This window comes from Vavraia culicis, assembly GCF_000192795.1.
Source record: "Vavraia culicis subsp. floridensis unplaced genomic scaffold supercont1.8, whole genome shotgun sequence".
Classification (NCBI taxonomy): domain Eukaryota; kingdom Fungi; phylum Microsporidia; family Pleistophoridae; genus Vavraia; species Vavraia culicis.
Window position 1 is genome coordinate 135471 of NW_007360611.1, and position 10545 is coordinate 146015.

The 10545-nt window shown below is 37.6% G+C and overlaps 4 protein-coding genes across 4 annotated transcripts; 1 reads left to right on the plus strand and 3 right to left on the minus strand.

Moving 5' to 3' along the window:
• Nucleotides 1-1265: 1265 nt before the first annotated feature.
• VCUG_00703 (uncharacterized protein) lies at nt 1266-1736 on the plus strand (the record flags this gene model as incomplete). The annotated part of the gene is made up of 1 exon (XM_008075533.1): nt 1266-1736. The coding sequence occupies one exon, from the start codon at nt 1266-1268 to the stop codon at nt 1734-1736; it is 471 nt and encodes a 156-aa protein (XP_008073724.1).
• Nucleotides 1737-3062: 1326 nt separating this feature from the next.
• On the minus strand, nt 3063-5513 carry VCUG_00704 (uncharacterized protein; the record flags this gene model as incomplete). The annotated part of the gene is made up of 1 exon (XM_008075534.1): nt 3063-5513. One exon carries the CDS (start codon nt 5511-5513, stop codon nt 3063-3065), a length of 2451 nt encoding a protein of 816 aa, XP_008073725.1.
• Nucleotides 5514-5753: 240 nt separating this feature from the next.
• Nucleotides 5754-7254, minus strand: VCUG_00705 (uncharacterized protein; the record flags this gene model as incomplete). The annotated part of the gene is made up of 1 exon (XM_008075535.1): nt 5754-7254. The coding sequence occupies one exon, from the start codon at nt 7252-7254 to the stop codon at nt 5803-5805; it is 1452 nt and encodes a 483-aa protein (XP_008073726.1). The 3' UTR covers nt 5754-5802.
• A 1085-nt stretch (nt 7255-8339) lies between these two features.
• Nucleotides 8340-9915, minus strand: VCUG_00706 (uncharacterized protein). Its single transcript, XM_008075536.1, has one exon. It carries the CDS (start codon nt 9843-9845, stop codon nt 8547-8549), a length of 1299 nt encoding a protein of 432 aa, XP_008073727.1. The 5' UTR covers nt 9846-9915; the 3' UTR covers nt 8340-8546.
• Between the last annotated feature and the right edge of the window lie 630 nt (nt 9916-10545).

Sequence of the window (10545 nt, forward strand, 5' to 3'; positions counted from 1 at the left end):
AATTACCGTCGATAGATAGAAGGGAGACTCAAAAGCTGATCAAGCCCTTTAGTGATGATACATTATCCACCCCTTTCAAAAAGGTAAAAATTTTTTATTTTCCAAATTACCGTGTGATGAAAAGATGAACATTACTGTTCCATGCATTTTTTGAATGAATGCTAGACTATTTTTAGCAAAAAAATATGTTTTAAAATGCGATTGCTGGAGACAATTAACTCTTCGGCGCCTTTTGAGGAGTGTATTACTTGAGAAACGGTACTATACAACGTACAACAAGTGTTACGAGAAGAATAAATTTCATTGCGTCGATAATTAAATTTTCCCATTTTTATAAGCGAAATTGGCGCAGCTAGTATTCTGGTGATGGCAAGCATCTACTGCCCGCACTTTTATACAAGCAGCTAGTCGTAAGTATCTGTTAAATGCTGTCTAACGGTGAATAGACCGGTAATTGGTGGTGCTGCTTAGTACTAATTCTTGATTAAATAAATTCGCACATTTTGATACACAAATCAAATGATAAGTAAATTTGGATCAAAGACAAGCAAATCTTCATCAAGAAGGTATACAATGGCCAAGAGATGCTATTACACTGTACAGTTCGTACTTCTGAGTTTTAGAAAAACAGCAAACTATATTTTGTGCTTCCAACAATTTATCGCAAAAACGGATTTTTTCCATAATTGATATTTATTCTTTTTCCGATTCATTCCACAATAAAAAACCGTGTAAATTTAGACTTATCGCTGTAATACACTCTTAATTTTGATTGCAACACATTTGATTCGTTAGTCGATCAAATCAGCACATCTTTATCTGATCAATCTATCTAATTAGTTTCTGGTCCATTTAACTTTTAAATTTTATATCATATTCGCCAAATTACTTAGCTTAATTCTCTTAATTTGCTGTCTTTAATGAACATATTGATATTGTGAGAATTTTTTGTCTCTGTTTGAAAATTTTTGCAGGCTTTTTCAACTTCTGGCTATTTTGCTGATTACTATTAAGCTTTGTTTCCTTTTGCGTCTCAAATCAAGAGAGTCATCCATACGTGCCATTGATCATACGAAAATATTCTACCTCTCAGATTACCAATAATTTTGATCATGATAAATTAATTTACTCGTGAAATGTAAAAATTAACCTTTATAGGCTAATTTGACATAAAAATTATAATTTTACAATTTACTTGATTTGAGTACAAGCCAGACTACTCAAAAGGAGCCTGTACATATAAAAGAAGTAATTACCCTTGCACTATGGGGCGAAATTCTTCATTCAAAGCTGTGAAATTTATCGACTCCACACACGAAGTTCTGCGAAGTTACAATAAACCACAAACATCTAAACGTAAAAGAACTAAGCTCACTGAGGAGCAGCTGGGTATTTTAGAAAAATCGTATCGGACAAATCACCATCCGCCTTCCGAAACCAAGGAATCAGTGGCTGCAAAAATTGGCATTCCTATGAAGAACGTACAGATTTGGTTCCAGAACAGACGTGCGAAGGATAAAAATATAAAAGAGTACATTGTGGCTGAATCAAAGAGGAGACACGAGGAGTCATATTCTACATTAAATCGAAGAATCGATACGGATTTTATGATCAGAGGCAGCTCTGTCAGCACCCATCACCCAAGTTATAATTCTCCAGCACATGATCACGTTATGTGTAAAAGTAGCACACGTAATTCATACGATGGATCATATGATAGTCATGACAGATATTAGCAGTAGATGATAAGACGGTGAGAATAGTTAATGAACGATTAATCACATCATTTAATTTTCTCAATCTGTATAAATAGGTTAATTAAATATCTACTGTGGTTACTCGTGTTGGTAAATCGCATGTTTTATTTTTTATTCAGCAATCCTCGCGCCAAAAAATTCTTTCCATATAGATCACAAAAAATTAATGCCGAAAAAGTATGAGAAAGTCAATTTTAACTATTTTATTGTGTGATTCAAAATTTAGTAACCTTTAATTCTGTTTTATGCTTTGAACTGTGCTAGTTCTGAATTAATCCAACTAAAAGGTCAAAAGACTAGCTGGTTATCATCTTATTTTCTCGTATCATTATTTGTAAGTAAAAGCATTGGTAATCAGCGTGCTGCGACATTATTATCAGTGGTTACATTGACAAGTGAGCACCAAGCAATGGTTACACATAACCATTTGAAAGTACCTAAAACCAATTTACAAATGAAAAGAACAACTCGATGCTGTTTAGTACTCATTAATGTTTGTGTTGTGTCTCTGCCTTGAATCTGGCACAGGTTCAAAAACGATGAACAAGAAAATAACACGACAGAGAAAACCATCATTTCTCGTGTAAATAAAAGATCAGTTCGATCTTTAATCCCTCAGGTTTAGAGAAAATGCTGATTTCCATCCCTACCGATGGAAAAAAATTCCATACTAGTAAAAAGAGCAGGGCAAGAATCAAATTGAATACCAATAGCACTCTAACACACATTAGATACCATTCCAACGTGTTTAATTAACTTCTTTTGTTCGTATGAAATGTAAATAGCTGAAAAATACGGGTCTTTGATAGGCTCTACTACCATGGAATTGATCCTCAAACATACTAAAATACTGCTTGGTGAAAATTACATTTTCAGATGCTCTGTTCTACCTGCGTTACCAGAAACATAAACTACACAAATGAGCCAAAAGAAAAGATATTGACGGTGAGTGATCTACGCTGCACAATATTTTTGCTGTTATAGCCTTGACTTGCCAAGCAAAAATGTATCTTGTTTCTTTGTCCAAGAACAACTCTTTGAACTGTGTCAAAGACATCGTTTCAGCAACAGTGCAGAGTACTGCTGAGTTGCGGTTCAATAAAATCTAAGATCCGAGTACAAAACATGTTCACAATGCGCTATTTTTATAAGAAATGCTGAGACTCACAGATTCCACTACATCGTAGTTTTTAAACATCATTTTCGTTGATGAACTCCTATTTCGATAACAATGAAGTGCTATGATCAGCACAGATGATATCTTGAACACACTGCCTTTCAATTTTATGACATCTGTTCCGTAATCTAATTGAATAAAAAGATCAGGTCCTCGCGTTCTAACTTTTCTAGCGCGCCACAATCATTCTCAACAGTGGAATTAAACAACGCTTTTTTCTTCTTCTGTAATTCAACTATTTTTGATTCGATCGAGTCCTCAATTACGATTTTATAAATGTTTATCGGCCTAAACTGCCCTATCCTGTGTATTCTGTCCATGGCTTGTTCTTCAACTGCTGGGTTCCACCACGGGTCCATCAGGAAAACATTGTTCGCCTCGGTTAAATTCAATGCCAGACCACCAGCCTTGAGCGATATCAGAAATATCTTAATTGTCGAATCATTCTGAAACGATTCTATGCTTGCCTTTCTTTGTGTCTGCGGCATCGAACCATATATCTTAACACATCTGAACCCAGCTCGCTCGAGCCGCCATGATAGCATTTCAAGAAAATTAACGAATTGCGAAAAAATAATTGACTTGTTGGATGAAGTACGCGCATTTGACTGTATATTGTACAGCATTTCCATTAACGTTTCCATCTTTGTGCTACTTCTCCAGTTGCCTATGTCAACCACGCTCCCTTTAACGCCTCTCGGGATGCTATGCTCTGCCTCGCCCTCCGAAATATATTTGGATATTGAATTCTGTCCATAGAATGGCATGTCCTTGTCCAAAAAATCTTGATCGGTCACACGCGTGCTGCTTTCATTCTTCGAGTCGGTTTTTCTAGCGCCACATATGCCATAAATAGAATCGTGTTCATTTGCCAAATCGGTATTATTACCAGTATCAGCATCATTATCCACTATTGTACTCTCGTTCGCATATTTCAACTCTTTAATGGCCCTTTCATCGAAGAAATCTATCGTGATTTTCAGATGGCACACTGGGCACTTTCTATTTGCTGAAAAATACATCTCGGCTTCTTTTCTGCAGAACATATGTCCGCATTTTGACCATACAGGCTCAAAAATCTCCTCGTGACAAAGTGAGCAAATTAGCGCATTCTTCTTGGAAAGTAAGAATGGATGGTTAGCTGCCATTCGCAGCTTCTGTATCAGCGAAAAGATGTTGACATACGATGTATCGCATTGACTGATATACGCGTTGAACTCCAACTTTGTCTTCTTGTAGATGCTCTCATAAAACTCTTTCTCCTCCTTGCTGAAATACGAACGAATAATGCGCAACTGCTTACTCGGGAGACCGAGTTCTTTTTCCAATTTAACCTTTGTTCTTCGCAGTATAAAATGTTTGCTAATTCGTTCTATCAACTTGAAAATTTTTCTGTTGCGAGTTGTCAGCCCGAAAAGTTTCACTGGTGTGGTTATTTTCCTGTTCCACCAGCCGAAATGCTGCGATCCAAAATGACCACATGAGCAAAATCCTCTTCGCACACCGTGGTTAAGCCAAACAAATGATGCACACTCGCATTTTTTGCAGAAATACTGCCCCAGCGGTGCTATTTTTAAAAACTTGATGAGCGAAAATAAATCGCTCACTCGGTTTTGAACAGGTGTTCCAGTAACACCCCATCTTTTGTCGCTGTTTAACCGGCTTATTGCTGTATTAGTGCTGCTTCGCGAATCTTTGATCGCGTGCGCTTCATCGAGAATGATTCTCCGAAAATGCAGCTCGTATATACTGCTGAACAGGAAAGTATTATCATTATCATCATATTTGCTCGCAATTTGCTGCTGTAAATCGCCAGGTTTCCCCGTTTTTATTAGACTGCTAGACCCGCCAGCTTTTACCAGGTTTTTATTCCGCCTATAGATGCTTTCAATCTTTCCATAACTGCTAAGTATAACATTGATTTGGTCACTTTTCAGTTTTTGGTTGTCCTGTGATATCACATTTATTCCCAAAGTGTGTTTCGCTACTTCGCTCTTCCACTGATTCAAGGCCACAACTGGTGCTATAACTAAATTAATATCACCTTGATGTCCGGTTAGTATCAATGATAAGATCTGTATGGTCTTTCCCAGTCCCATTTCGTCGGCTAGAATACCCCCGTTGACAGGGGATTGTTCACAGCTGACCATCCAATCGAGCCCTCGTTTCTGATAGGGAAGTAGTTTGGTTTTCAAATTACTTGGTACCTCAACGTTACTGGGCACAGCCTTTTTCTTTTTGAATTTTTTTTCATTTGCTTTCAGACTCTTATGTATTGCGCTGATTTTTTTGTCCTCTTCCCTCTTTTTCCTTATATAATTGTGGTCAAAAGGTGTAAGTGTGCGTAAGTTCAGTTTTTGTTTTTTTGTCCTTACTACATGCTCGAAGTCTACTCTTACGTCCCGTTTCATGGGTGATAAATGACATACCAATTTTAGTAATCGTTGTAGCCGCTTCGTGATATTTGATGATAATAGGCCGTCAGTTTGGAGCACAATGCTGATCAAATCTTGTTTGTAGAGTGTTGGTCGCACAGCAACAGTAGATAATTGGATGAGCGAACGGATCGTATGGCACATTGCAAATTACGAACATCAGCTCATTCGCTATTGTTCTATCCCCTAAACAGGCTGTAACTGGTTCGGACAAGAAATTCAAATGAATGGCTTTATAACGATAAATCGCAATATTACACGGTCAAGCAAGACGAGAGGATTTGTTTCACACCAAAGGGTGCTAACGGTCTTAATTAGAATATTTGGGAAATTATCAGCACATTCTCTAGTATTCCAGAACTTTTCATAAAAAATTTATTTATATTCAGCTTCTCTGCCAGAAACAAATGTTCAAGCACTCAACATAAAATATTTATTCCGGTTTCTTTTCCATTACACGGTTTCGCTTTCTTTCTACCGCTTTGTGATGCTCTGTCTCGTTTCTTATTCTACCTTTTAGTTCTTTGGGTAGGAAACGGTGCCTATCGATCCTTCTGACATCACCCACATGGTAATACTTCTCCTTTAGCATTCGATTGCATTCCAGCGCATTTTTTTCTCTTCTGCTCATATTCTCTTTTTCGGATGCATGCAACCGCCACAGTCTGACATTTCCATCTTCGCTTCCGCTCAGAATAAAGCGTTTTTTATATACGGAAACAGCGTTAACCGCAAGCATTCGCTTGCTATGGTACACATCTCGTGCCAATCTATCATAAGAGTTAAATATTCTCACTGTCTTATCGATGCTTCCTGTAACAATTTCGTTGTCAACAAAGTCAATGCTTGTTACAGAATTGACATGTCCTACGAACTTTGCAACAGGAACGTTCAGTCTACGAACATCGTGCAAATACACGAAGCTGTCTTCGTTGGCAGTAACGAAGTAGACGTTGTCTTTGAACGCAATATCGTTAGTTTTGAAACCGAATCTTTCGGAAATTATGACACTCTGGCTCTTCTCATCAATTAAATCTAGATTGCGCTGCGAACGACAGAAGAAAATTTCATTGTTCTGCTTAACTCCTCTGTAACTATCGTTACATTTCATGGTTGCTGCAACCTTTCCGTATGAATTGATCGTTTTGATGAAGCCATCACCGGAACACACGAGTGTGTCTTTACCAGCAAAGATGCAATTCAAATTTTCAGAAAATGTCCAAAACTTGGTAGCAGGGATATTTCCGGCGTTCCCTTTGGCCTTAACGCAGAACATATTTTCCATATTTGGACCAGTCATCGTTTCATGTGCCGTTTTTACGTAACTATTTTTCATCCTGCTGTCTTCAACCATTTCTTCTTCGCAACTTTTTTCCCTACCACTCTCATTTGTGAAGAAAATATTGTTGTTATAGAACAGCAAACGGTTGCTACAGGCTATAAACACCCCATTCCTTGCAGCTGCTATGTCTTTAAGCCCATCAACATGCCCGGTCATTATAACATCACTTCCGCTTCTGACCACGATCTCGTCCGTGTACGTGCAAGATGCAATTAAATGATCCCACACACTCACACGGGTGACTCCATCACCAAAACACTCCACATTCCTGACAAATGGCTTGGCCAACAATCTTTCAATTTTCACTGCGTTCAGCGCACACATGTATTCTCGCTGGTTCGCAAGAGGATCCTGATCTGTTTTTTTGTAGTGCAGTTTACGAGAAGAGCACGTCTTGTGCTCTTTTGTCGATGTACTCGCTGTGTGTGTGATCGAATGAATTTTCATACGGGGTTTGAAATATAAAATTATAAGTGGATGCGAACCAGAGAAATACATCAGCACAACGTGACATGAAAAATACAGAATAACACAAAAGTGCATTTTTTTGGGGTGTTGACGTGGTAAGGTGTTTTTTTGATATGGTAGTGCCTTATGTTATCCTAATGAATTGTTAGATGATGGGGCGCACTGTAACGCTATAATCGGTGTGTAACGTGTTTTATTGCTAGTGATTCGCTATATTCTGGGCTTTTATCGCCTTACATCAACGTAATGCTTGTATTATTCTACCTATTTACGCAGCATGCACCGTATAACACTGAACTAGGCGGCAAGAGATGAGAGAATGCCATAACAAAAGAAGTGCATCTATTTTCAAAACTTTTCATGATCTGTGCAAGCAGGTATTTTCAGTGCTCCTTGATTTTACTATTTTTTCGAGTGGTATTCGGATTGCGGTTTATTCCTCGATGTGATTGCATTCATCTCTGCTTGTACATAGCATTCCCTTCAAAGTGTACCGTTGTAACTGAAGCTAACACCGCTGCATATACGGCTCTTCATATACATCACGGATTAGACCGCCAGCTACGATTATATCAGCTGAAAATTACGGAGTTGCGTTTGATCTTTGCTGTTAAGCTGAGGCGGGCTTGCATTTCATCAAAGCAAAGATCTTTCGTGAAAGGCACGAGTCGTTGTTCGTACCTCCATAAAACTATACGTTAATTATAAACTCTGCTCTACCTACCGAACATGATTTTCCAATATATCAGCATTTGTTGCAGTCTATGTTACGCTCTTGCTTCGCAGTGGCAATTTTGTTAAATATGTGACCGGTTAAAAACACGACTCGATGGCATAGCTACCAATATCGCGGTAACGAATGCAGCAAATGTAATATGAACCATAGCGCATGAGCTGAAATGCATTTATATTAGCAATGATGTGTTGCGGTATGTATTCTATTTTATAGTACGCTGCATATGTAAAAATACGTTCAGTCAAATTTAATCTGGTTTGTACATCCTGTTTGGCAATCCGTATTGATGAACCAGTACCGTGATAAATGAGTCGAGTCAGGTATAAAATACTATACATGGACTATGCTTCGTATGCAGGGTGTGTTCTGTCTGCCTTTCGACTCTTTTATTATGTCAACAATTTTTTTTAATAACGTTTAATTATCGTCTCATACTTCACATCAACACACAAACAGATTCTCTTGGTGCACCATATGCCTAGAATAGTATCAACAGCTTTTATCCTGGTTGTTATTATGTTCGCTTGCGTTAAGTTCATTTTTTATGTCGTAGCAAAACGAATGGTTGAGATGTTTTTTACTCGCTTCTATTTACAAAACACGAAACATCCTGTACAAGAGAAATAGTTCTTCAATCCAGGCTGTATTTTCTGATCAATCCGCTTTCCGTACCAATGAGTATAAAACTACCATTGGCTGCACAAACACTCTGAATAGAATCGGTACCATCAATGGTGCTTTTAATTGCTAAGCTTTTGATAATTTCAATGTTACCATCGGTCTTGGCTGCAATAATCGTCCCATCTACATTTGTTGCCAACAGACAATTATTTGATGATGATATTTCCGTACATTCTTTTGTGGCACTATCATAGATTAGTACTTGTTCTGATTTTCCCATGCTGAGCTTTGCTCCATGAACGGCAAAACAGTCTACATCCCTAAATTCTTTCGATATCTCGAACGTGGCCTTCTCTATGACGTAAAGATCTCTGTTGGATGTCAAAACATAATAAGACTGTGCGTCAGACTGGATATCCAGCACAAAACCCAGCAAAACACTCTTTATCTCTTCAGAACTACAATCAAGTACAACTATGCCTTCCGATGTGCCGATAATAATGCAATTGATATTCCTGGACCAACTTATCATTTTTTTATCATCTTTTTGTACATTTTTACGCCTGCAAGAATGAAAGGTATAATTCATAGATTTTCTCCTGGAATACTGCGCACTACTTTCGTTGTCACTGCGTATTTCATTTAACCGACCTTTCACACTAACGCTGCCCTCTCGACTTAGATCAGCACTTACAACACCGTCTTCTACATCACACATGTCAACAAAAATTTTCAGAGGAACTACGTCCAAGGCCTTTCTGAATACACATCTCTCGTTTCGTAAATTCCATACCTTCAACTTGCAGTCAAACGAAACGGAGTAAACGAACGGTTCCTTCACAAAAATACCGGTCACTCCCTTACAATGACCAGAAAAGATCTTTAAGCTCTTTGCAACCATGTTATAAACGTAGATCTTGCTGTCAAAGCTGCATGATACAATATTGTTTTCATCGAACAATGCAAGTCCGGTCACGCCCAATTTGTGCTTATACAGAACATTTTCATCGATAAAATCGATTTTTTCAACCAGTTTAACGCTTTCTTTCCTATCAAAGTATTCATTAAAAGTTTTTTTCTCATGTCTTTCATATATCTGTTCTATTATTCTGTGTCTGTTGGGCCTAACACTTTTTTCATAATCTGACCAAGGCGATTTTGTCACGCGTTTCAATCTTCTGAATCTGCTCTTTCTCTTGGTACGTTTTTGCATGCCATGTTCCGTATCCACTTCATCTGAGTGCTCATCTTTGCTGATAATACTTTTTATAGGTCGTACGGTGATGTAATTATTAGTTTTTTTGTCCATTTGTTCAACAATTATGGGTTTTGTTTTCCGTTCGGTTTAATAAATTGTGAGAATATTCCACAATTGTGTAAAGATTGCAAAAAAAACCATTTATTGGCCATAATATATCAGAAAACTCGGTATATACTGCGAATTATTAAATATGAATCTTTTTTAGTGTTTACTTCGTTGTGTTTATTCACCTCGTTTTTTTCTCAGAACTTTTATGTTGGTGAGATGAAAATCTCAGGATTAACTACATGAACTGTTTAGCAGCTGTACAATGACCATTTTAGAACTTGTGCGTGGTTTGCTGACACACTCTATGTGAATATCTCCATTTATATGATCAACACTTTCCATCAAGTTCAAAAATAGCCTTGCGGTGAAGCGGAGCGTAGCACCAAATAATCACACTTCCGACCCATGATTAGCTATGAAAAATCAGCTTGCCGGTTCACAGCCTCTTTTAGTAGGTTATTTTCAAGCACTACTTTCAACCGAGTCCATCATGATATATTTAGCGGTACTCATCGTACTTTAAACGCATTCTCAATTAAACGTCATTACAATCTTTTAATAAACCTTGTTGAAAGATGTAGGAAAAAATATAACATAAAAAATAATTTAGTGATTTACACCAGGTTTATTAGAAATTGACATGGTAGGCGTTTCTACAGAACTATTTCTCAAATCACCATTTCAGCTTTTATTTATTTTG